We start from the raw sequence: 26,527 nt of genomic DNA on the forward strand, positions 1-26,527 counted from the left end.
GAGCCGATACAGTACAGGTTCTTGAAAGATCAACAGGGACCTATGCGTGTTTTTGTTAAACGAATCAGAAGAGAAGGATTCTAGAGGGGCTGATGATGCTCCTATTGCCTCTCATCATTGTATTAATGATGAAGCTCAGCGATGCTCGTGAGTACCCCAAGTTCTCTTTACTCTAAACGCCCCAGCTGAGGGAGCCTCTGGGAAACAGTTTGTTTTCCTAAAACTCATGGTGAAATGAAGAAGCCAGGGGCAGAAAAGTGTGTTTATTTAACCCAGGACTTGGAGTGATGAACTTCATGTGTGTAGGATCTTGATGTTACCCACCTTTTCTGAGGGGTAGGTAGCCATTCTGGAAAGACGCTCTGGGTAACTTCCTCACTTCCTGCTTCCTTTCTGAACGTCGCTCCCTTTCTTTTCTGCTCATGCCTTTTCTTTTACTTTTGTTTTTCCTCCCTGCTAGCTTGGTGAGTCTCATGAGGATGTGGTCAGGGTTTCAGGGGCACTGAAGAGTAGAGCAGATCCTTCGTTCACATTTATTTGTTTATCCTCCTCCCCACAAGCCCTACCTGTAACACAAGATCCCGGAAACATAAAACCATGGTTCTGAACTTGTGTACTGAGTGTAAGAGTTATCCACTGAGTAGAAAAATGTTTTCATTGTATGGGGAACCTGTGTTACGAGGGAAGCAGTTGCTTTCTGTTTCCCCCAATACACAAGAATGCTGGTGAGCTGGAAGCAACAGGCTTCTCTGCTGTAAGCAACTGCTTTCTCAGCTAGAGTTCAGCACCCACAGGGGGTTGCTGGACAACATCTAGGCTACCATCATAGGCAACGATGCATGAGCATGATGGGAAGGAGCTCTTTCAAAACATCTGTGTGTTTTTTGATGACCTACTATGTGATGGCACTTTTGGGGACATGACCATGGACAAGATAGACATAGATCCTAATTCTATAGAACTTTATCCAGAAAAGTCCTACCATTCAAGTCAGAAATGGGAAAGATTGAGGGTGAAGGTAAGAGACAGAGGATAAAAAGAAGGCAGGAGTGATATTTCTAGAAGGTAAAAGCCTATATATTACCTGTATTTGATTCTCAAAGAACTCTCCAATAATGAACAGAGTCTGAAGTACACGCAGGTCTTCCACCCACAGTCCCGGGCTTTCCCACAAAGTCATAGCGTCTCTGGATGTGGATGCTTGGCACTTTGATAACTGGCGGGATGAGAAATAGAACCAGTCACCTCTGAAGGGCAGGGAAGGTCACCTTGCACTGGCTCTCCTTCTCTCGGCTCCTTCCGCTGCATCCTTCTCTGCCCTGTGTTGTGTCCTGTGGGATTGACTGCTACAGACGACGTCACCTGGTCTCTCTCACAGTCTGATTTCTGTTTGGGTTCACCCAGTAGAAGACACCGAGGGAAAGCAATCAGAGAGCGAAGCGAGGTTGAGGTATAACCTTCCTCTTTGCCCTCTCTCTCTAGTGCCTCTGGCAGTATAATAGCTGTGTCCCTCCGCAATATAGTTTTCCGTGAATGGCCCCTTCTTCATGGTTCTAGCTACCATTGGGCTTCAGGAACACTATTTGTTCCTCTAATCGCTACAACCCTAGGGCTGGTAACGGCTTCCTATAACTGCTAGCTTCTGGGTTCCCTAACATCCCTCATTTGTTCCTGTAATCTTGCTCACAGCTCTGTGAAGAGTCCCTCCACTGAAGTTTCTTCATGTGACTCATCTAGAGTGAAGGCTATTACCCGCCAGGACCCTGACTGAGCATGCTGAGCATTGAGGAGTGCTAACAGGGAAGGGAGATGGGGCTATGAAAAAGGACCTGGTCTTCCTGATATTTGGACCTAATGCTGGCCCTGAGTGGGAGCTTCTAGAGGTGGAAATGCAGGGAGGAGATACCAGAGTGTTTGAGATCACAGAGCAATACGATCACTCCAGCATCACTTCCAGTGTGGTGTTCTCATTGACTCCATAGCCTTCAGTAACCTGCTCTTGCCTTTGTACTCCCATAGGTCCTGCTCCCAGTTTTATAATTTTCTATCTACTAAAATCTTTCAGTCACCGCTCTCCTTAAAGCGGGGGAGGGAGAGCTCATTTTTCTCGTTTCCCTTGTATGTTCTAGTGACCAATAGGCACTTAATAAATACCTCCTCGGACTTATGTTCCAAGGTGATGTTTCTAAGAAATTGAAGTGATCTGACTGTATGCCATAGAGCAGGGGTCCCCAACTCCTGGGGCCAAGGTAAATGGCAGGCAGGTGAGCAAACAAGCAAAGCTTCATCCATATTTATAGCTGCTCCCCATAGCTCGAATTACCGCCTGAGCTCACCTCCTGTCAGATCAGCCACAGCATTAGATTCTCATAGGAACTCTCAAGAACCTGCCGCGAACTATGCATGGGGGGGATCTAGGTTGCATGCTTTTTTATGAGAATCATCCTGAAACCGTCCCCCACCCCTCGGTCATTACTGAGTCTGTGGAAAAGTTGTCTTCCAGGAAACCAATCTGTGGTGCTAAAAAGGTTGGGGACTGCTGCCATAGAGAACTGGGGCAGCAATAATGACTAAATTCATGACTGTGGTTTATTCTGGTTGCAGAATGTGTATGAAAAAGAAAGAGGTTTCCAGCCTGTGGGAAACTGGGAGCTGGGCGTGGTGGGTATAATCAGGTGGGGCATGCATGGGATCTCGCTTGCAGAGTCATATGTGGTTTGTATGGCTGATCCTGAAAAACACCAAGGTCAGTCTCTTAATGTTATTCATAACTCTATGGATATTGCAATATGGATGCTATATCAATCTGGTTCATGAAGTCCTCCACAGACAAGGACTGATGATAGACAAGTCCCCAGAATTGTCACCTGGGCTAGTGTTAAGAGACAGGCTTGCAAATTATCTGCTAAGAAATGACCTTGAGTTCCAAGAGTTAACAGGAGAAAATATGAGCACTTGCTATAGACCTTATTAGACTTCAGTCTGTTTCCATGGAGCTGTTGCCAAGGTACATGCAGTAGAAATTTCTCCAAGATACTGTTTTACTTCCCTAAGGCCCTCTTCTTCTTACTTGACATTGAATCTATCTAAATCTGAGAAATTCAACTAATTTGTAGATTTTCTTCTGACTAGTGGGAATATTTGTCTATTCTTACTAAAACCCATTGACCTCGGTCATCCTCTCACCCTAGAGGATTGCCAAGGTCTCAAAGGAAGGGGCCTAGTTTAAAGATAAAACACATGACTTTTTAAATGTTTGCTTTATGAAACCCAAATTGAGACAGATGATATAGGACATTCTTTCTGATGGCCAAGTTTATATTTATTATGGAAAACCTTTCAAGAGTATGAGTACCAAATCACATTTTGTTACAACTTCAATGAATCATTTTATAAGAATAGAATTCATAAAACTGTAATTCTTCTGGGAAATAGGAGACCTGTGGTCATCATCATATACAGAGAGTACTGGGGGAAAAACCATCAGGGGTCATTCATTCATTCTCTGAAGGTCTACATGGCCCATAGTAGTCTCCTTGCTATTCCTTAAACACATGGAATGGGCAACTTTCTGGAGGAATTGGGCTTGTTGTTCTCTCTGGAAGGTTCTCCTATGGCTGACTTCCTTTCTCCATTCACATCTCTGCTCAAGTGCCACCTGCTGAGATGGCCTTTCCTGGTCCCTCTACCTGTAAGATCATCCCTCTTCACGTTCTATTTTCCTTGTTTTTGTCTTTTTTAAAATTAGTTTTTCTCTTTTTAAAATTTTCTCTTTTTTTTCATTATTTTTTCTCCATTAAAAAAAAGATTTGTTTATTTTTGTGTATATTTCCCTTCCCTGCTGTATTTCTCTTCAAAACCCTTATCAGCAGCTGATCTTGTGTTATGTACTTACCTACTGCCAGTCTTCCTTCTAGAAAGGAGTTCAGATAGCTGGGACATTGATGTATTCATTGCCGTATTCCTAGCAGTTAGGACTGTGCCTACTGGAAGTTCAGAAAAGAATAAAATTTAAAAGGGACACTGGTAACCTCCAAAGGGTAGCCTTAAAAGAGTAACTAAAAAGTCAAACTGCCACATTCAGCACTTCCTGGCCCTCAACAAGTTTCCGTAGTGAGAGGAGTTGTTAGGAGAGACTGGCAGTTCTTGAAGTGTATAGAGCCACCCACATCACTGCATAGTTGGACAAGTGTCCAAAGGCCCTCTTAACTAAAAATATCACCCTCCACTTCTCCCTCTCATTCCCACGATGCCTGAAATTCCAGACAGTAGTTCCCAGGAATCATAATAATTTTGACTGTGTTAAGGCATAGGGCCACTTGGGAGGGCCAACAAATAATTGGGGCTTTGTTGAACTGGTCATCCAATCAGGACCCATGGTCAGTTGTAGGAAGGTCTGGAGTCCAGTTCCCCTGGGACAGGAAAATCTGGGATTAGTGAGTCATCCTTGACACAAGAGGGCGGGAGAGAGCAATGATAAGGTTTGTGAGGAGCCTGAAACAGAGCCTGGGATGGGGAAGGGCCTCTGCTTCTGAAGAGCTGGGCAGTCTAAGGCAGAGAGGCTTCCTGCTTGAGAGGTCAGAAGGAAATTCTTGGGCCCTCTACTTATGGATTCTAAGGATGATCTTGGAGAATTTCCTTTGTCTCTCTGAACCCATTTCCTATCTGTGAAATGGGAATTTTCAGAAAGTGAAAAGTGTTAGTCAGTCAGTCATGTCCAACTCTTTGCAACCCCATGGACTGTAGCCCACCAGGCTCCTCTGTCCATGGGATTCTCCAAGCAAGAATACTGGAGTGGGTAGCCATTCCCTTTTCCAGGGGATCTTCCAACCCAGGAATCAAATCCGGGTTCCCATGTTGCACACGGATTCTTCACTGTCTGAGCCACCAGGGAAGCCCTGGGAATTTTAAGATCTACCTGAAAAGGTTGCAGGGCTTCTCAGGTGGCTCAGATGGTAAAGAGTCCGCCTGCAATGCAGGAGGCCCTGTTTCGATCCCTGGGTTGAGAAGATCCCCTGGAGAATGGACTGGCTACCCACTCCAGTATTCTTGCCTGGAGAATTCCATGGACACTGGAGCCTGGTGGCTACAGTCCATGGGGGTCACGAAGAGTCGGCCATGACTTAGTGGCTGAGCACACACACACACACAAAAGGTTGCAATGATAAGTAAATATAATTCATCTTTATCAAAGACTTAGCATGGTAGCTATCACATGGTTTGCACTCAAGAAATAAGTGTGGTTCTGAGGGTTATGATTCAGATTTTGCTGCGCTCCATGGCGCATGGAAGGCCTAACTTCCTAGCAGGTTTTCCACCTCCTCCTTGTGGCATTTCTGGATCCCTTCATGGGAGAGCAGGATGTCTCTCCTAGTTGCTGGAACATTCCATTGGTGCCTCTTTTGTGGCACTTACTGCTTGCTGCCATATATTCCTGTGTTGTATTTATTTTTGTCCTGTTCTTTGGCTCTCCAATGGGCTTCCCTGATGGTTCAGCTGGTAAAGAATCCGCCTGCAATGTGGGAGATCTGGGTTCAATCCCTGGGTTGGGAAGATCCCTTGGAGAAGGGAAGGGCTACCCACTCCAGTATTCTGGCTTGGAGAATTCCATGGACTGTATAGTCTGTGGGGTTGCAAAGAGTTGGACACAACTGAACACCTTTCACTTTCGTTTTCACTTTGGCTCTGCAATAATACTGTAAATTCCTGGAGGAAAAGAACTGGTGTCTGATCTGTCTTTCCCTTCCTGACATTGCCTCACAATTCCTCTTACATGTAGAAACTCAAATATCAATTGCCCTCATGGATGACTATCTGAAAATACGTTAGTAGTTATTGTCATTTCCACAGCCTTTTGTCAAAATGGTCCAGCTAGTTCATCTACAGGCTAAAAGGAACATAATTTCGGATGTAAAGTCACCACTATATTTGATCTGATTGCTGTTCAGTTGTGTTGTTCAGGCTTTTAAGCAACGTCTATCAGAGCCTGTTGGGACAGAGCAGCCACTTTGAGAAGCAGCTTGACTGGCCTAGACAGAAGACCAAATTCAAAATTGTAGATTTCAGTCCACTAAGTGGATTGATGTCGATAATCTGTTCATGGAAAGGGAGAGAAAAACCCAATTTTGTAATTATTGCAACAAGAAAAAAGAATCAGAAGGTCAGAATGAATCATATGAAATTGCCATTTTGGTAGATCAAAACTAGTCCAATAGAGGTCTTTTTAAATGATTCAACCTTCATAGTTATATGGAAATCTAATCATCCGGGCAGCATATCCATAGGAATATAACTTATCACAAGGTCTAATGTATCATGAGAGAAAGGATACCATGAATTTTCTCCTGTTTTTTTTGTTCTGAGTTACTGACTTAACATCTGTCAACCAACTTCCCATCACAGCTGAGGTAACATTTTGGAAGCCCAAGTAAGGAGCAAGTGTGGCTCATACCTATGGATACACCACATGGGTAATTGGGTGCATGGCAGAGGAAGGGGACAAGGCTGTGATGTCTTGGAGCAGAGCCACACCTTGACTGCACGAGGCTGGATGGGCAGGCGACTGGCAGATGGAGGCCAGCCTTTAGGGGCAGAGAACCCTTTGAAGGCAGGGCTGGCTAGTGGAGAAAAACTGCTCCGAAACCAGGAACAAGACTTGGAGGTTGGAGAAAAGGGCATTCCACTGTCCTTGGACAGCTGACAACAGACCATGTGTCTCTCTATCGGCCTCTAAACTCTGGATTATGCAAATCTTTATGAAGTTACATTTTTGTAAGAAAGTAAAATTACATGGATTGTAGATATTATGTATAGAGATGATGTCAGTGATACTCATTTAGAATAAAAAACCCCATTGAGCAGTAATACCCCCAAGTTGGTAATACTGTTTTTTTGTTTGTTTGTTTGTTGGCACCTGCTAGGCATGCAGACCCCAGATGTCATAGAAGGAAACCCAGTTTCCGAGGGAAGTTCTGTGTGTCAATGACTCTTTTTGTCTATATGTCATAGGACTCTTTTAAAAATACTTCTTCCTCCCTCTCTCTCATTCTTTGTCTGGGATTTGATTTCTGTGAGGCTTTTTGCTATCAGAAGCATGGAAGCAATTCCTACCTATTTCTTTTCCCTTCACCCCCTCAGCTCCAGCCCCACGCCTCACTGCTTTTCCCGGAATGTGCCAGGTTGACCTTTCCTTGGGGCCTTTGTACAAAATCCCTCTTCCTGGACCGCAGTCCCCAGACATCTGCCTGGCTTTCTTGTTCCCTGCAGGCACTTGTTCAAAGTCTTCTCAGAGCAGCTTTCCCTAACTTACACTGTTTAGAATTACATTGCTTAGTCCTCTTTGCACCTTTATTTTTATCCACTGCACTTTTTAAATGACGGGTTATATGTATTTATTTTATATTGTCTGCCTTCCTTGTGTCCTCCCATTGGGATGTAGGCTCCAGGAGGGCAGACATTTTCACCTGTTCTGTCTGTGATGTGTTCAGAGTCCAGAACAGTGCCTAGCACAGAGAAGGTACTCACATGTTTGTTGAGTACTCAGATGGAGACTAAGAAAGTGTGGGAAAATGTTCATGACTTGCTCTTCCTTTTGCCTCCATCTTTGAGCATTTGCATAATCTGTGGAGGAACCACAAAACCTTTCCAGATGTGGAGAAATAGAACCGTTTGCAAAATCGGTTGCAGATTCCACCATATTACACCTTTTGTAGACTCTAGGCTGCATGTAAATTAGATTTCAGCTCTGCTTCCCATTCACCAGCTTGCCCCTTATGAAAAGTATTTTTTAAAGTATAAGTTCCTGGGAATTCCCTGGGAATTATAATTTAATTTTATAAAACTAAAATTTTATTTTATTAAAACTTCTATTTTAAAGTTTAAGTCAAGTGGTTAGGACTTGGAGCTCTCACTGCTGGGGTCCTGGGTTGGATCCCTGGTCAGGGAACTAAGATACCCATGTGGTGAGGCCAAAAATGTTTTTTAAATAAAGCATAAGTTTGAAGTTAAATTGATTCACATTCACTCCAGCATAATTAATTATTTTGAAGCAGAAAAATAGAGTTTTGCACACAGTTTATAAATACCTACAAATATTTAAGTTCCAACCATGGGCTAGGCTCCCTGCGGCTAGGACTTGTAGGAAATACAGAAGGAAGAAGCTAAATCCCAGTTCTTAAGTATCTTAGGACTGAGAAGTGGGTAGAAGGTGAACAAAGATAAGAAATAGAAGGCAGAATACAGCACTATTGTTTTGGGGATAGAGTTTATGCCTCTGCTTTACCCTAACTCTTGTTTTCATAAGAACCAGCACTTCTATGATGGTCTTATGTCCAGTCTCAGAGGTTTTCACTAGGTTGCCTCCCCATTCCAGCCCCCACCGCCACAGGAAGGGAGAGGGGTGGGGAATAATGGTCAAAGCAGTACAGAGGGACCGTGGGGCCTTTATGCTCTGCCCAGGCCTGGGGGAGACCAGCCTCCATCTTGCTCAGCACCACAGCTGACATGCAGGATACTACCTCCCGGGAGGGGGCCCATGGGACATGGGTGCTGCCAAAAACTGCTCCCACCCCAGCTGGAGGAGCAGAGAGAAAGAAAACTAGAAAGAAAGAAAGAAAACTGGAGGAGCCTGCAGGTTACAGAACTAGTGCAATTGGTCGGAAGGGGCCGAGGCTGAGTAGGCCTGGTTCGGCCTCAGGGAATCCTACTCCCCAGCATTATTGAGGTGAGGATTCCCTGGCCTTGGGGAGGCCTGTTCTAAAAGACAGTCTGCACAGTATCTTTCATAAACAGCTTTAGAAAAAGTTATAGCCAGATATGCATGCACAAAAATGAACCCAACCATTTTGTGAATTGTTTTTTTTTTTTAATTTGACTTTTTTCTTAAACACATATTTAAAATGAAGAGGAAAGAGTAAACTTCATTAAGTGGCATTCAACCTGGGGGGTCACCCTGACCCTCATCTGAGGTTCTCCACAGTGACCAAGGCCATGCCTGAAGATCTGAGCATTCACAAAAGGGACAACAGTGGAATGAGCTACCTGGAAAAAACTGGAGGAAATGGTATCTAGGGCAGCGGTTAGACACATACAAGAGAAGCCGTGGATGTGGCTCCACCTTTTAGAGGGCCCTGCTCCAACAACTCCTTTATCCACATCCTTCCCCACAGAGCAAGGCGTCCATGAGGCCAAGCGGAGGTGCTTGCCCTGGGTCTGCACCTCGCCACAGGTATCTGGAACCTGCAGCTCTCTGCCCAGATGACTCAGGGCTGCTTGAATTTACATGGGCCTCTTCCTTTGGTCCATCCGCCTAAGGATGGACTATGCTGCTGGTAAGGCCTCTGCTAAGTCCAAGAGGTGGCAAAGAGGCAGTGTTTATAGATGGAGCCTGAAAGAGAGAGCAGTGTGTCTACATGTGGGCACCAGGCCCTTAGCAGAGCTGGGGGAGTTGGGGTAGGTAGAGAAGAAGGTGGGTCTCAGGCTAAGGCCCAGGGGCTGGAGGACGGAGGCTAGCTTTCTCTGTGCCACCACCAAGTCAGATTTTTGAATTTGAACTTGGGCTTTGAGGTCATACAAAGGGATATTTGTCAAGGTAGGGAGGGTAGAACATACTAAACAGTTCGTTAGCTTGATTTATCCCTGAAAGATATTTGGGCCTCTGGCATGTGGGCCTCCTCTGATCTCTTGACACAGCCTTGCAAATGTCAGGGCTGGTCTCAGCGGCTGTCTTTAGAGATGCATTTTGCTGATTGGGGAGGATGCTGATGGGTCAGGGGGCAGGAGGTAACAAGATAAAAGGCCTAGAGATGGGCATTTCCAGACAACAGTGAGCAGAGCAGGGAAAGAAAGCCACCGTGCTGCGTGTCTTCTCCCCGCCAGCTCTTTGGCAGGACATGGAGGCCCTTGGTTTCCTCGGCCTCGGCTCTGCTTACCTCTTAGGTGTCATTTCTCCTCTCCTCTGTGATGCTTGCTGAGCTCCAGCATCCTAGGCCTCTGGTTCCCGCAGTGAGCCCCGCTCTCCTAGCCTCTGTCTGTACAAATTGTTTTCTGTTCTGCTCCTACTGTCTGTCCTTTCTCCTGTGTCCCTGCTCAGGCTCATTGCCTGCTCACCTCCTCCCCATCCCAGCATCTCCCCTAAGACGTATCTTCTCTAGAAAGTCTTCCCTGAGGGCCCACACCTTGCACTGACCCCATTGTGACACCATCCCATTCCTTCTAGACTGTGCTGTCTGTCTCCACCAGGTGCAGAGCTTCCTGGTTGACACGAGAGAAGTTCAGTGCAAAAGCAGCAGAGAAAGTCATGCAGTTTTGTTTCATCTTAGCCGGCTTTTGACCATCAGGGACTATGACAATTCTTACAGTGAGGTTTGGCTAGAAGAAAAAAGTAGAGAAAGAATAGGAAACTGGTTTTCAGAGTTGGTTTGATATAATAGACAAAGCATTCTGCTTTTTAAAATTTGAAAATTAAATTTTTTAAGGAAAAATTAAAAATTTTCCTTGGGAGGCCTGAGTCTTTATGTGGGTTCTCACTGTGGGTCTGTCGAGCAGACTAACCAACCTGGGGTTTGTGTGTGTGTGTGTGTGTGTACACATGTATGTGCATGCACAGCAGTAAGATAGGGGCCCTCATTTATCACCCTAGAGCCTCTGCTGGTGAAACCTGGGGGTTGGTTATCAGGGTTTTCAAACCCTCAGAATCCCTCAGGGATAGATCTCCCTGGAGGGGCCAGTGAGTGGTCCTGGGCCCCTCCCCAAAAGACCAGAGCGCTTTACTTCACCTACAAGTTGAGTTACGTGTGAAAATGTTCAACCTGAGGTTTCCAACCTGAACAAAACAGGCTCCAAGTCTTGGCTAAAGCTCTGAAGTCCTTTCCAGGTTGAAGTTCCTGGGGTTCTGTGATTCCATAAGAGGAAGTAGCAGCCGGGTCCCTGAAAGAATGGGTGCAAATGAACATGGAGGACTATCATGAGGTTTAGATGGAATCTAGCAGCTTATGGATCTGGATCAGCCATGACCCTAAATATCTGCTTTCTCTGCCTCTCTCACAGGGACTCACTCTCTGAGATATTTTCGCCTGGGCATCTCAGAGCCTGGCTATGGGATCCCTGAATTTATTTCAGCTGGGTATGTGGATTCTCACCCCATCACCATGTACAACAGTGTCTCCCAGCTGAAGGAGCCATGTGCCCCGTGGATGGCGGAGAACCTGGAACCTGATCACTGGGAGAGGTACACACAGCTGCTGCGGGGCTGGGAGCAGGCGTTCAAGGTGGAACTGAAGCAGCTGCAGCATCACTACAATCACTCAGGTGGTGAAGGCAGCGGGAATGAGCACATTCCATCTCTAGCCCCCAACCCGGTAGAGGCCCCTGGGCTGACAGTGACTGTGAGCTGAGCTGCATTCTTTTGGCAAAGCTCGGCAATCTTGTTGATGGGGTTCAGTGCCTGCCATCTGTCCTGTGCCTTTTCCACATTGTCTGTTTCTTCCCCAGGACCCCATGTGCCCCCATGTCCCTGTCCCATCCCCATTCAGGCTGCTGACCTGCAGCTTCTCCTTTCTCCTCCTGAATCTAGCTGTTGCATATCTTATTTCCAGGCTTAATGAGGTGCTTGCTTATGGGCAATGACTTACTACATTAACTTTCCCCGGGGATATTTCTGGCTCCTGGATATCTCTCCCTCTTCCACTGCAGTAAAAATTAATCAGTTAGTTGTTCCCAATAGAGGATAACTCCACAAAGCAGGAATTATCATACTCCTTTGACATGCAATAGGTACTCTGTAGATACCTATGTATAGGTGGGCTTATATCACAGGAACTTTCTGGAGACTCAGTGATGCCATGCCAGGCCTGTGCAGTGATGTATTCTGGGGTAGAAGATGCTTCCAGCCATGCCCCCAGTCAGATCATCCGGGTACCCACCTTTACATCTGCTTATCAACCCCTCCCTTCCTGCCATTTATGTGTCTTCCAGGGTTTAACACTTACCAGAGAATGATTGGCTGTGAGTTACTGGATGATGGAAGCACCACGGGATTTCTCCAATATGCATACGATGGACAGGATTTCATTATCTTCAATAAAGATACCCTCTCCTGGATAGCCATGGATAATGTGGCTAACATCATCAGGCGGGCATGGGAGGCCAATCGGCATGAGTTACAATATCAGAAGAATTGGCTGGAAGAAGAATGTATTGCTTGGTTAAAGAGATTCCTGGAGTATGGGAAAGATACCTTACAAAGGACAGGTAAAGAGGAGGGGGACTCCTTGTCCCCACATCCTCAGAACTAGTGGTTTCATATGTAACAGTCCTCTAATTTAGCTTTTAACCATCCTTTTCTGAAATCTGTTTTGTTAGTTGGGCTACAGTGACCTGTAACTCCCCCATGAAAACTTTCCCTAGTTACCTTTTTATCAGTATTTTAACAACATTCAGCAATTCTACTTGTTTTGAGTGCAGTATGTCCAGGGACACTTCCTTTTGGGGGATTCAGTGAGATGAATCCTCCCATCTCCTGTTAATGATAAGTTGGGTAATGTTGGGTTGGCCAAAAAGTTCATCTGGGTTTTCCTGAATGAACTTTTTGGCCTCCCCCACCTCCCCAATACTTTGGGAGGTAATGCAATTCTTCAAGCTTTGTAGTAACCAAGAGATCATACAACACCCGGATGAGTAAAAATCTGAAATTAGAAAAAAAGACAAACAGAGGGTCTTTGCTTTCCTTAAGAGGTTAGGATAAGATTCCTTTCAGTAAAAAACTCCTCATATACATCAAAGATGTGATTCAATTGGTCAACTTTTAGTTAACACAGAACTTTTCATGTATGATCTCATTATTCAAAATGAATTATGTCTGTATCATGCTGTGGGAAACTCCCAGACACAATGTGCCTTTTCCCACAGGAGTGATGTTTAATGGGGGTGCTTTCCAGAGCTATGGCAGCCCCTTGGGGAGGCACCTGCACTACAGGTATGAATATGAACTCTCTGTTCAAGCACATCGGTTTTGGAGGCAGATGACTGGAGTTTGTTTCAATTCTCCCACTCACTAGCTGAATACTCATTTTCCTTTTAATGGTTTCAGGTAACAGAAATCTGCTCAAACTGGCTTTAGATCAAAGAATTTATTATTGGTGAACCTGGGTTCTGGGTCATTCTTATTTTTAGATGTTTCCTGCAATGAAGAAAATTGGGAAATGCAGTTGCTCTTTTCTAATATTGTGCACTCAGTACATAAGATACTTTAATTATAACTTGAACTTCTTTTTTCTAGAGCCCCCCAAAGTCCGAGTCAATTACAAAGAAACTTTCCCAGGGATTACAACTCTTTACTGCAGAGCTCATGGCTTTTACCCCCCAGAAATTTCCATGAACTGGATGAAAAACGGGGAAGAAATTGTCCAAGACACCAATTATGGAGGCATTCTTCCCAGTGGGGATGGGACCTATCAGACTTGGGTGTCTGTTGAGCTGGATTCTCAGAACGGTGACATTTACTCCTGTCACGTGGAGCATGGCGGCGTCCACATGGTTCTTCAGGGTTTCCAGGGTAAGGCTGGGGTTGTGGCTGCCTGGGTAGTAAGACTGAGGAAAGGTGGTGAGCAGGAACCATGGATCACTGCGTGCTTTGGAATAGGTCTGTTAAATCAGAGGTTCTCTCAACTTTTTGGTCCCAGGGCTCCTTTATACTCAAAAAATTATTGAGGACCCCAAAGAGCTTTTGTTTATGTAAGTTATATCTATTTCTATTTGCTCTATTGCAAATTAAACATTTTTTAAAAAAAAGTAAACACTGAAAACATAGCATTCTATTTGCTGTCAGAGTGATGATGTCATCTCATATTGTGTGGCCTCTAGAAAATTACAGTGTGCCCATGTGAGAGATGGAGATTAAAAAACGGGGGAGGTGGGGAATCATGACGTAGATCTCATTGACTCTCTGATTGGGTCCTGAGGACACCTCGGGCATTCAGACCATACTGTGGGAACAGCTGTTCCTGTTTCAGATTATTCTCCACACAGCTGTGAAGAAGTCATAGTAAGAAAAGTAGTATTGGGCTTCTTGATCACAGAAAAAAGTCCCCAAAAGATAACAGAGAAGAGCAGGAAGACACGTGGAGTTTTTCCTCCCTTATTTGTTTACTTTCAGATTCGGAAACTACGCTTCTGGTGATGAAAGCTGTTGGGTTCATTGTCCTCGCCATTGCCCTGGCTGGAGTTGGCATCTTAGCCTGGCGAAGGAGGCCCCAAGGTAAGAGGCACGTGGAAGGATCCTGGGGATGACAGACTGTCTCCCCACAGCTCCAGAGTTTTATTTTCTGCACCTGCCACTCCAAGCCCCATTTAGAACTGGGGACCCAAAACACCTCTCTCAGCATATAGGGAACACACCCCATGGATGATGCTTGCCTGTTTCCTAAGTGGTGCCTGATGTCAACAAAGTGGTACAGTTCCTGTCCAGATGGACTGTCCTTCGTGCAGTTGGTTCAGAGACGATATGGTGACATTGATTTGTCTTTTTCCAAATGATCTCATTATTATTAATTACTACTCACCTTTTAAAAATAATTTATTTGAATTGAAGGCTAATTACTTCACAATATTGTGGTGGTTTTGCCATACATCAACATGAATCAGCCATGGGTGCACATATGTCCCCCCCAATCCTGAACCCCCCTCCCACCTCCCTTCCCACCCCATCCCTCTGGGTTGTCCCAGAGCACCGACTTTGAGTGACCTGCTTCATGCATCTAACTTATACTAGTCATCTATTTTGCATATGATAATATACATGTTTCAATGCTAATCTCTCAAATCATCCCACACTACTGACTTGAGAGGATTTTGTCCTTTGTTTCAAGACTTCAGTAGCTTTTCCCATTTTGACAAACATTCTGTCACAATCATGTGGAAGTCCTTCTTCTTCTCCTTTTTTTTCTTTTTTTGGTCTGCACTGGGGCTTTGCTGCAGCACCCAGACTTTCTCTGGTTGCAGCGCTTGGGCTTAGTTGCCGCATAGCATATGGGATCTCGTTTCCCGACCAGGGATTGAATCTGCATTCCCTGCATGAGAGGTGGATTCTTAATCACTGGACAATGAAGGAAATCCCTGCTTTTTCTTCTAAATTCATCTTTCAACCCATGAAATGTGGAAGAGTAGATCCCTTTGGAAAATGGAACTCAGGGTAAGAAAAAGGAAAGGAGAAATGAGACATATGGGTTCTTGGTACCTGGGGAAAAACTTCATCCATTCCATAAACATGTATTAAATGCCCCCTGGGCTATCACAATTCAAAAGACAGATGCAATCCCTGTTAGAAAGCTTACAGTCTAGTCTTGCAAAGGTCATTTCCCACCTCTGGCTTCACTAGGTGCTCAAGTTGATAAGAGCATAATATTGATGAGACCTGAATTATGGGTTTGAACCTAGTTGTGGGCCAGGAATTTGGCTCTACTTCATAGCCATAGTATCACCCAATTCAGGTGATACTGTTTAAAGTGTGCTATTAGTTAAAAGAAACACCAACCCTGTACAAGCAAATTAACTCAGAGTTAATGGATCATTGTTTTCTTTATAAAAAGTATAGTTAACCTGAATCTAATAAGTGATAACTGCTGAAGCAAAAAGAAACTTTTTCTTCTTTTCTTATAATGATAAACCTCTCTCAAGGATGATATGCACTGTGAACTCCTGCTTTTTTATCTTGTGGAGTTTGTGAATTTGAGTTGAAGTTTCTCAAGTAGTAAGAGAATCTTGACCAAGTGAGCTAAAAATGTTTCTCAGAGTTTCAGTTCAGTTCAGTTCAGTTCAGTTGCTCAGTCGTGCCTGACTCGTTGCGACCCCATGGACTGAAGCATGCCAAGCCGCCCCATCCGTCACCAACTCGCAGAGCTTACTCAATCCCATGTCCATTAAGTCTGTGATGCCATCCAGCCATCTCATCCTCTGTTGTCCCCTTCTCCTCCTGCCTTCAATCTTTCCAGCATCAGGTCTTTTCCAACAAGCCAGTTCTTTCCATCATGTAGCCAAAGTACTGGAGATTCAGCTTCAGCATCAGTCCTTCCAATGAATATTCAGGACTGATTTTTTTTAGGATGGACTGGTTGGATGTCCTTGCAGTCCAAGGGACTCTCAAGAGTCTTCTCGAACACCACAGTTCAAAAGCATCAATTCTTCGGCGCTCAGCTTTCTTTATAGTCCAACAACATCCATACATGACTACTGGAAAAACCATAGCTTTGACTAAATGGACCTTTGTTGGCAAAATAATGTCTCTGCTTCTTAATATGCTGTCTAGGTTGATCATAGCTTTTCTTCCAAGGAGTAAGCGTTGTTTAATTTCATGGCTGCAATCACCATCTGCAGTGATTTTGGAGCCCCCCTTCAAATAAAGTCTCTCACTGTTTCCACTGTTTCCCCATCTATTTGCCATGAAGTGATAGGACCAGATGCCATGATCTTAGTTTTCTGAATGCTGAGTTTTAAGCCAACTTTTCACTCTCCTCTTTCACTTTCATCAAGTGGCTCTTTAGTTCCTCTTCACTTTCTGCCATAAGGGTGGTGTCATCTGCATATCTGAGGTTATTGATATTTCTCCCAGCAATCTTGATTCCAACTTGTGCTTCATCCATTTCTCATGATGTACTCTGCATATAAGTTAAATAAGCAGGGTAACAATATACAGCCTTGATGAACTCCTTTCCCAATTTGGAACCAGTGTTGTTCCATGTCCAGTTCTAACTGTTGCTTCTTGACCTGCATACAGATTTCTCAGGAGGCAAGTCAGGTGGTCTGGTATTCCCATCTCTTTAAGAATTTTCTACAGTTTGTTGTGATCCACACAGTCAAAGCCATTGGCATAGTCAATAAAGCAGAAGTAAATGTTTTTTCGAGTTGACTCATTGGAAAAGACTCTGATGCTGGGAGGGTTTGGGGGCAGGAGGAGAAAGGGATGACAGAGGATGAGATGGCTGGATGGCATCACTGACTCAATGGACGTGAGTCTGAGTGAACTCCGGGAGTTGGTGATGGACAGGGAGGCCTGGCGTGCTGCGATTCATGGGGTCGCAAAGAGTTGGACTCGACTGAGGGACTGAACTGAACTGAACTGAACTGAACTGAAACGTTTTTTCTGGAACTCTCTTGCTTTTTCTGTGATCCAACTGATGTTGGCAATTTGATCTCTGCCTTTTCTAAATCTTTTCTAAATCCTGCCTTTCTAAATCCAGCTTGAACATCTGGAAGTTTACAATTCACGTACTATTGAAGCCTGGCTTGGAGAATTTTGAGCATCACTTTGCTAGCATGTGAAATGAGTGTAATTGTGTGGTAGTTTGAGCATTCTTTGGCATTGCCTTTCTTTGGGACTGGAATGAAAACTGACCTTTTCCAGTCCTATGGCCACTGCTGAGTTTTCCAAACTTGCTGGCATATTGAGTGCAGCACTTTCACAGCATCATCTTTTAGGATTTGAAATAACTCAACTGGAACTCCATCACCTCCACTAGCTTTGTTTGTAGTGATGCTTCCTAAGGCCCACTTGACTTCACATTCCAGGATGTCTGGCTCTATGTGAGTGATCACACCATCATGATTATCTGGGTCGTGAAGATCTTTTTTGTATAGTTCTTCTGTGTATTCCTGCCACGTCTTCTTAATATCTTTTGCTTCTGTCAGTTCTGTACCATTTCTGTCCTTTATTGTGCCCACCTTTGCATGAAATGTTCCCTTGGTATCTCTGATTTTCTTAAAGAAATCTCTAGTCTTTCCCATTCTATTGTGTTCCTCTATTTGCATTGATCACTGAGGAAGGCTTTCTTATCTTTGCTTGTTATTCTTTGAAAGTCTGCATTCCAATGGGAATATCTTTCCTTTTCTCCTTTGCCTTTTGCTTCTCTTCTTTTCACAGCTACTTGTAAGGCCTCCTCAGACAACCATTTTGCCTTTTTGCATTTCTTTTTCTTGGGGATGGTCTTGATCCCTGTCTCCTGTACAATGTCACGAACCTCCGTCCATAGTTCTTCAGGTGCTCTGTCTATCAGATCTAATCCCTTGAATCTCAGAGTTTACTGAGCACTGTATAATTTATTTTTGAGCTATAAGAAAAACACACACATATCTGACTACAAACTCTGTTTTCTTTCAGGGAAAAACAAAGTCATCTACCTTTCTACACCAGATCACTGATGGGAGATGGCTGTTTTCCAACTGTCTCTTCTCTAGGAACCATGGCCTCCTCTTTCCCATATGGACTCAAGTCTAGCACTCAAAGCTCTTGATCACAGCCGCAAGAGACACAGATGTTGCAGAACTATGCATTGGTAATCTATGTATGTTTGTACACATGGCAGAAAAATAGGAGCTACAAAATGTTATTTGTCCTTTGGCTCTAAAAAGACTGTCAGGTATCAGGCTCTTTCGATGGAATCTTTTAGAATGTGCATACTAAGTTGCTTCAGTCGTGTCTGACTCTTTGCCATCCTATGGACTATAGCCTGCCAGGGTCCTCTGTGCATGGGATTCTCCAGACAAGAACACTGGAGTGGGTTGCCCTGCCCTCCTCCAGGGGATTTTCCCCACCCAGGGATTGAACCCACCTCTCTTACATCTCCTGCATTGGCAGGCGGGTTCTTTACCACTAGTGTCCTTTATCACATTTCCTCTAAATACGGCTGCTCCTCTGACACAACGTTTCCTTACATCCCATTTGTCAACAGTGGTTTACAGGTAGATTAGAGAACCTCAAGGCTGGGAGAAAGCTTTAATCCAAGGCCAGAAATGTTTTCTCCAGTGCCTTTGCCTTGAGCATCTAGCCTCCACTTGAATTCCGCCAATGATGGGCACCTTGCTATATCATAAAAGGCTTTTCTCTTCTTTCAGGAAAGTGTTTACTATTCAAAAGCTGTGGGTGCCATGACTGTGACCCTACAGACAGGTGGGCCCATTCCATGAGAACAGTCAGCAAGTTTCTACAACAGCCTGTGAATGGCAGGATCATTTTACGCCTTTCCTGGCCTAAGAGGAAGCAGAAGTGCCCTGTTCTTATGGCAGCTCTGCCTGGCAGCTGGGCATCTTGGAAATATACCTTGTCAGATCTGTCCTTCTGTCTTATATGGGAAAGTAAGAAAAATAATAATCAGACATTATCACCGTCAGTGGAAATACAGAAACATGAACCCAACTGCCACCTTTTAATGTAAAAATGATAGTATGTCTCAGAAGAGGGTTCAGTTCTAATTTCTACCCTTGCTCTACAGGTTTATTGTAGATGGGCTCAACTCACCTTTATATACGTGCTTTTTCTCTTTACATCTACACTGGGAATAAACAGAAGTCCCACTGTGAGAATTAAGATTCCCTTGATGCTCCTTACTCTTTCCAGCCTCTTAAAATCCTCACCATCACTTACCCCTCATCCTGCCCCTGTGTAACCACTGGTCCTCTGGTTGACCGCCAATTCTATATTATCTGTCCCACTTCACCAACCCTGTCTGACCGCACACCTCAGCTCTGATACTTCGACAGAGCCAGCTTTGACAGCTGACTTTAAATGTGTACATCAGACTTGACCTTTGCTCTTTCTTGACTGTGACATTTACCCTCTGGCTTTAATCATCACAGTCACAGGTACAGATATTCTCAGCGTGCCAGGGCTATTCCTTGCCCCACCTCCATCCATGGGTGAAGCTCCCACCCTGCGTCTCTTTCCTGGCGCCAGCTGAGTTGCATAAGAGCACATTTGTGTTTGTTTATTTTGCTTTTAGGGTTGCCATGGGCGATTTCCATACCATCTTTTAAGCAGTGTTGCACTGTGAAGAGAGCAGCTTTATTTCTGGAATGGTTTCTTCTTACAATTAGAATAGTTAGGGACTTAATATATTTTTGAATGGACACTTACAGTGATTCAGGTGCTATATCTATGTAAATGTCTTGTCTCTCCAACTGTACAGTATTCTCATCAAAGATGTTAATAGTCAAAGCCTTTTTGTGTTGCCAGAGCCTTGCCCTACACTTAACTTGTAATAAAAATGTCTGTATGGATGAAGAGGAGAAGGCAGAGGCAAGAGCAAGGATGTAGTGAGGAGACATCCAGTAACGCACTAGCAGCATCTCTGTTTCTCCCTTGGGGATTTTATAACATAAAGAGAGTTATATAAATGTAATATAAAGGGATGATTTTGTACCTTTGTTTTACAAGTGGCTCAAGATTACATTATTTTTTGATAATGTTGGACTTCTTGCTTCATTAGCTCATGTTTGTTGATTACAGATGCTCAGCTATTGGAATCTATGAAATATTTGATAATCTAATTAAACATTAAAAACAACTGTGCTATCACCACAATCACCTTTTGACTTTGGATTGTGTTTACTTGGGCGTCCTTTGTAACTCAGCTGGTAAAGAATCCACCTGCAATGCAGGAGACCCCAGTTCAATTCTTGGGTCAGGAAATTCCCCTGGAAAAGGAATAGACGATCTACTCCAGTATTCTTGGGCTTCCCTGGGAGCATAGACAGTAAAGAATCTGCCTGCAATGTGGGAGACCTGGGTTTGAACCCTGGGTTGACAAGATCCCCTGGAGGAGGGCGTGGCAACCCACTTCAGTATTCTTGCCTGCAGAATCCCCATGGACAGAGGAGCCTGGCAGGCTACTATTTGGGTTGAGAATACTGGATGAGAAATATGTTCAGCTCTGTTCTTATTCATCTTGTTTTTTAGATTCTATTTATTATATATTTTCTTGTTAAGCACATACAGACCAAGATGTAGCATACTTAAATGACAGTGTATGAGGGAAGGGAGGAAAGCGGTTTGAAGAGCAGAGTGAAAGTCAGGCAAGGCTGTTCTGGCCCAGGCTCCTCTGTCGTACGCAGGAGCTGGCCCATCAGAGAGCTGGCCTCCTCTGCCTCTCCCACTATTTCAAGTTCTTCTGGCTCATTCCTTACTTCCAAGGAGCTACACACTTGGTTTTTCCCCTTCTCTCTGTTTTTAACCTAAGGAGAGATTGGTTTCGCAGTTGTGGCCCTGAGGAATAGTCATCCTCTAGGGAGGCCAGTTGATCATTTTCGGGCAGGGTCCCTCCGAGTGGTCCCACCTTGTTTTCATCACCTGTGTCTGAGGTCTTCGTCCTAACGTGTAGGTCAAGCATCCCTGTAGGTGCATAAACTGGAGTGTCATTGGGTTCATTTACTGTGATTGCCAAGTGGTCAGATACTTGTCTCGGCTGGTCGGTGCATCTCCCAGCAGCAGAGTCTACATGAGAACAGCCCCTCACAGTCAGACAGTGCCTGGAGGCCCCAGAAGTGATGCATGGGTGTGTGTGTGTTGGGGGGCAATTCTTGCTCTTTAGCTCCGCATTTCCAGGGTGAGCTGTTCTTCCACGCACCATGAGTTCACAAAACGTTCTCCAGGGAGAGAAAGGCATTTGCTCAATGTGCCAGTGGGCAGCAGCACTGGAGGGGTGTGGGGTCATTTGTCTTCCAGCCCAGATGTTTTCCACTTGACTGCACTGCCCTTGTTGGAGGAAAAGCTGCCACTGTCCTTCCTGAAATGCCTTCACCACCTCTCTTTTTTTGGACTTTTGCCATCTTTTAGCCTTTGATCTCACTGTAACATCTCTGCATCTCTCTTTCCCTTTGGGCTCCCTTTCTCCAAAGTCCTTTCATCTTCCAGTTACCCCTGCAGGCTGTGTAACAAATCCCAAGCCCTAGTGGCTTAAAACAACAGCAATTGTTTTCATCATTAATATCTTTCAGAGTTTCTGTGGGTTGGGGATTTGGGTAGGCAGTTTTGGCTTGGGGTTGCAGTCAAATAGTGACTGGAACTAAAACGGTGCAGGACTGGAGCAACTCAGGGTGGAGGGTCAGGCATCTTTTTCTCTGTGTAGACTCCGGGGCTCTCCATGTGGTCTCTCTGTATGGGTTAGATTGGGCTTCCTCACAGCATGATGGCCTCAGGGCAGCAAGACCACTAACACGGCAGCTAGCTTCCCTCAGAGGAAGTGTCTGAAGAGATGAGGGCAGAAGTGGCCTAGCCTTGGAAGCCATACCATGTCACCTTCGCCATACTCTAGTTAGTCAAAGAAGTCACAAAATCCTGTTCAGGTTCAAGGAGAGGGTATAGAGACCTCAGCACTCAATGGGAAAACTGGCAAAGTCACGTTCTGGGAAGAACATGTGGGTGGGAGGTATGGTTGTGGTCGTGTTTGGAAAGCCAGAGCCCATCACGCACTGTCTCACCACTCTCTCCCCATTCCACAGTGCACTAGTGTCTTATGACTGCCACAGCAACCCACTGCAGACTGGGCGGCTCTGGAGCAACAGATTTCCCATCTCACTGTTCTGGAGACCAGAAGCCCAAAATTAAGGTGCTGGCAGAGCTGTGCTCCCTCTGAAGCCACCAGGGAAAAGTCTGTGCCAGGCTTCTCTCCCAGATGCTGGTAGTGCCTTGGCTTGTGGCTATAAACTCCAGTCCTCACTGGTGTTCTAATTGTGTGTGGGTCTCTGCGTCCAACGTTCCCTTTTTATGAGGACAGCAGTCATGCTGGATTAGGGGTCCATGCTACTCCGATAGGACCTCATCTTAACTAACTACATTAGCAACTACTCCATTTCCAAATAAGGTCACATTCTTAGGTACTGGGCATAGGACTTGAACTGGGGGTATACACAGTTTAACCCATAGCACACTTCTGCCAAACCTCTGCAGGCTCCTCTCAATCCGGCAAAAGTTCATTTTGCTCCAGTGAATCAGCTGGCACTTAGGAAATCAAAATAATTAAACAAAATCTCCCCAGAGTGAGACTGACTCGTAAGCAGTCCACCTGACCTTAACTCTCCACGAGAGGAGTTTAGTCAAATGAATCTGGCAGAATTTTGCATATGGTTTTGGGGGAGTTTGGGGGACCACAATCCTTTCTTTAAATCATACCACTTGGTTTTCTTTCATTTATAAGGCTCATCCCCCCAACCTTTGCCTGACAAGGAAAGGTATTTTTGGCTTCCAGCTTTCATCCCTGATGGTGAAAGCAGCTGCTCATTGATCTACTTGCCCAACAGCTTCTCCTTTAGAGACTGAGACTTCTGATGCCTGCTCTCTTTGGTTCAGAGGGAAGATGCTGGTGTTTTTCAGTAGGTTAAATATGCCTTCAGACCCTTGGACACAAGATCTCTGGAAACATTTAGCTGATGGGGACCCTCTGCTGAGGAAGAAGCCCAAACTGGGGCTCCAGAGGAACTCACCAAGCTTTCACTGTGGCTTCCTTCTCCTTCTCTCTTGCTTCCCCATAGTTGGCTTGGCTGAGTAAAAAGAACACCAATTATAGCCACCTACATGAATGATTTACCATGTGGCTAGATAGACACCATCTATGCCATTATATGTATCTTTATTGTAAATCTTATTTAATTACAATACTAAACTCTGTCCATTTACTCCATCTCTGGCCCATGAACCAACTGAGGAGGGCCACAATTAAAATACAAGGGACATTTGTGCAAATTAGAAAACTATTTCCTTCCTCTGGGTGAATGCTGACCAAGGCCAGGTCATATGGCTTAGCCAGCAGAACTTAGAGTATTTCTACCCTGTTTGCCCCTTTGGTGAGATGTCCTTGTAGAGGGCACAATCTTACATGACAGCTCTAATCCTACCATTAGAAAATGGATAGAAATTGGCTGCAGACTAAGACGAATGAATTGGTTTGGAAGGGAAGGGTGATGGTGGAAAAATACAAGTTAAGTCATTCAAATGGTAGAATTAGAAGTCCTATTTGTGTATACAAATGGCTAAAATTATCTGAAAGGCTTTACATAACCCTATCATGGAGTTTATTTATGGCGATCTATTTTTAAATTTCTATGTCATATTAGACAGTCCATTTGCACGATGCCTTGTATGTAGCAGGAACTCAGTAAATACTTCTTGAATGAACCAGTACAGTATTTTAATTAGCTGGTCCACATGTACTGGTGCAAAAGAACAGTGTCATCTTACGAATGAAGTCATAGACGGGAAATATCCCACTCAGGATTGCGTGACATTCGAGGGGCCCAGGATGAACACTCCAAGGAGTCATCCGAATTCTTCAAAGGTTTCATCAGCATCAACATTCTTTGTTTAATACTTTATCCTGTTATTGCCTTGTCTGTGAGATTAGGTATCCCAAACATTCTAACCACACTCCTCTTCCCACACACACATATTAGGGACAAGGACAGATTTCAGAGGTTCTTACCTTCAGCCACCTTTTTCTGGAAGGTTCCAAGAAGAGGTGCTGATAAAAGAGTTCTCAGCCATCTCGGGGGCTTCCCTGGTAGCTCAGTGTAAGGAACCTGCCTGCCAGTGCAGGAGCCATGGGTTCGATCCCTGGGTCAGAAAAATCCCCTGAAGAAGGAAATGGCGACCCACGGCAGTAGTTTTGCCTAGGAAATCCCACGGACAGAGGAGACTGGCGGGCTACAGTCCACAGAGTCGCAGAGTCAGACAGTGACTAAAGGAAAAAATCTGTGGCTATCACTTAGCCATCTTGGGGACCCAGATATCTGATACTTAATATGTTTCTTTTTATTCTTAAGGATTCCGAAATTCCCTTTCTACCATCACTTGGAAGTATTTAGTTAATAATGCAAGCTTACATTTTATTTACTTATTTATCTTATATTCACTTTTGGCTGTGCTGGGTCTTTCTCGCTGTGCGGGCTTTTCTTCAGTTGTGGTGAGCAGGGGCTACTCTTCAGTTGCTATGTGCAGGCTTCTCACTGAGGCGGCTCCTCTCGCTGTGGAGCACAGGCTTTAGGGCACAAGGGCTTCAGTAGCTGTGGACCTCGAGCTCAGTAGCTGTGGCTCCCATGTTCTAGAGCACGAGCCCAGCAGTTGTGGCACGCAGCTTTACACAAGTGGGATCTGTGGCAAGTGGGATCTTCCCAGACCAGGGATTGAACCCGTGTCTCCTGAATTGGCAGGCAGATTCTTTACCACTGAGCCACCAGGGAAACTCAATGAAGATTCTTGAAATACAAATTCCATCATTTCCTACTCATCACCTATGAAGTATAGGAAACAGTGCTAAAGAGAATTGATCATGTGTATATTTTCCTCTCCTGCTTCCTCGCATTTAGGGTTAGCTGCACTGAGCGACTTCACTTTCACTTTTCACTTTCATGCACTGGAGAAGGAAATGGCAACCCACTCCAGTGTTCTTGCCTGGAGAATCCCAGGGACGGGGGAGCCTGGTGGGCTGCCATCTATGGGGTCACCCAGAGTCGGACACGACTGAAGCGACTTAGCAGCAGCAGCAGCACCTGCAGCAGCACCCAGTAGACGCGTCTGCCTTTGCTCCGCGGTGGGGGTTGGGTATGAGAGAATGTTTGGGACCAGAAGGTTCTGAGTCCATTGGAGCTGGACAGTTGGAGTGAGCGGCTGAGTGGCAGCAGTAAAGCTGAGTTGGCCTGGAGCCCTGGCAAGCCGAGGCTGGGGCTAAGGCAAGTGCTGTGGCAGCAGCCAGACCTCTGAAGATGCAAAACCAGGGCCAGAAGGTGGCAACAACTAAGGAGAAAAACGGATTCTGAGAAAATAGCTTCTTAAATGGAAACTAAATTCAGGGAACAGGAGACTCCAGAATGAAATGGGAAGCCACCAGAATGGAAAAGGAAGTGAAACCAAGGGAGAAATGAGACATTCACCCCCAAGCTAAAGCAGTCTGCTTTTCTCCCTGTTTGAAGAATCAGTGTAGATTCTAAGGTGACATTGTTAACTGAACTGAGTAAAAGCTCTCTATTTTTTTTTTTTAAACAGCAACATGACAGAAGCCTAAATAAAGAATTCTGGGAACACACAGAGACAACACAAACTCAAAAGGTGAGACAATTCCAGGAAAATCTGGAATAATAAAAAATAAAACATTTGGAGTCCATCAGCTGCCGAAATACAGCCCTTTGACGTACTTGAAAAGATTCCAACGCTTATACTCTGCATATCACTCACATAACGGCTGCAGATATGTGGCCCCTGCATGACGCACCACGGAAGTCACCAAACCAGATGTAACCCCCAGAGGCTGAGAACTTGGGCTGTCTGCCATCTGACTTTTAAAAAACTGAATTAGTCATTGATCCCTGAGGAACAAGGAGGGCTGAGGATGAAAGACAAGCTGCTCTAACCCAATTTCGTCTTGCAACTGAAATTGAGATCAAATTTCAAAAATCTGTAAACTTGCCCAGCTTCACAGACCTGTGATTTGTCTACAAGATGACATGTTTATAGGCCCAGTGATGCCATTTTCAAGGATTGGCCTCTGCCACAATGAAGTAGTCGTTTCTTTGTGTGGCACTGCATACACCATACCTTCATTAAAGCCATAGAGTTTATTTATTCCAATTTCTCATTAATAATCTGCCACGGATATTGATACTCAAGTTAAATTCATATGTCCTTCATTAGTTAATCAGCCATTCATAGACTGTATGTTCCATGAGGCCCAAGACACCAGTACCTGGCACAGAGTAGACATTCAATAACTGTGTA

General features: G+C 44.7%; 1 protein-coding gene across 5 annotated transcripts; it reads left to right on the top strand.

The window, feature by feature from the left end:
• Positions 1 to 25: 25 nt before the first annotated feature.
• On the top strand, positions 26 to 26,150 carry LOC138090453 (major histocompatibility complex class I-related gene protein). Of its 5 annotated transcripts, none has more exons than XR_011145872.1 (7): positions 26 to 147; positions 11,047 to 11,307; positions 11,974 to 12,249; positions 13,277 to 13,552; positions 14,153 to 14,254; positions 18,149 to 18,323; positions 25,799 to 26,150. XR_011145872.1 is itself a non-coding variant. In XM_068986046.1 (6 exons), the coding sequence occupies exons 1-6, from the start codon at positions 93 to 95 to the stop codon at positions 25,804 to 25,806; spliced, it is 978 nt and encodes a 325-aa protein (XP_068842147.1). In that variant the 5' UTR covers positions 26 to 92; the 3' UTR covers positions 25,807 to 26,150. The 5 variants fall into 5 exon arrangements, 3 of the variants coding, with proteins under 3 accessions (XP_068842147.1, XP_068842145.1, XP_068842148.1); XR_011145873.1 differs by lacking the exon at positions 25,799 to 26,150 and adding an exon at positions 19,767 to 19,777; XM_068986046.1 differs by lacking the exon at positions 18,149 to 18,323.
• Positions 26,151 to 26,527: the final 377 nt, after the last annotated feature.

This window comes from Capricornis sumatraensis, chromosome 14, assembly GCF_032405125.1.
Source record: "Capricornis sumatraensis isolate serow.1 chromosome 14, serow.2, whole genome shotgun sequence".
Taxonomy (NCBI): Eukaryota; Metazoa; Chordata; class Mammalia; order Artiodactyla; family Bovidae; genus Capricornis; species Capricornis sumatraensis.

Bases quoted from the DNA above. Each gene is read 5' to 3' on its own strand.
- LOC138090453 (XM_068986044.1), top strand. From the start codon at position 93: ATGATGCTCCTATTGCCTCTCATCATTGTATTAATGATGAAGCTCAGC. The intron at 11,308-11,973 runs GTGGTGAAGGCA...TGTGTCTTCCAG, and splicing joins GCATCACTACAATCACTCAG to GGTTTAACACTTACCAGAGA. The intron at 13,553-14,152 runs GTAAGGCTGGGG...GTTTACTTTCAG, and splicing joins GGTTCTTCAGGGTTTCCAGG to ATTCGGAAACTACGCTTCTG.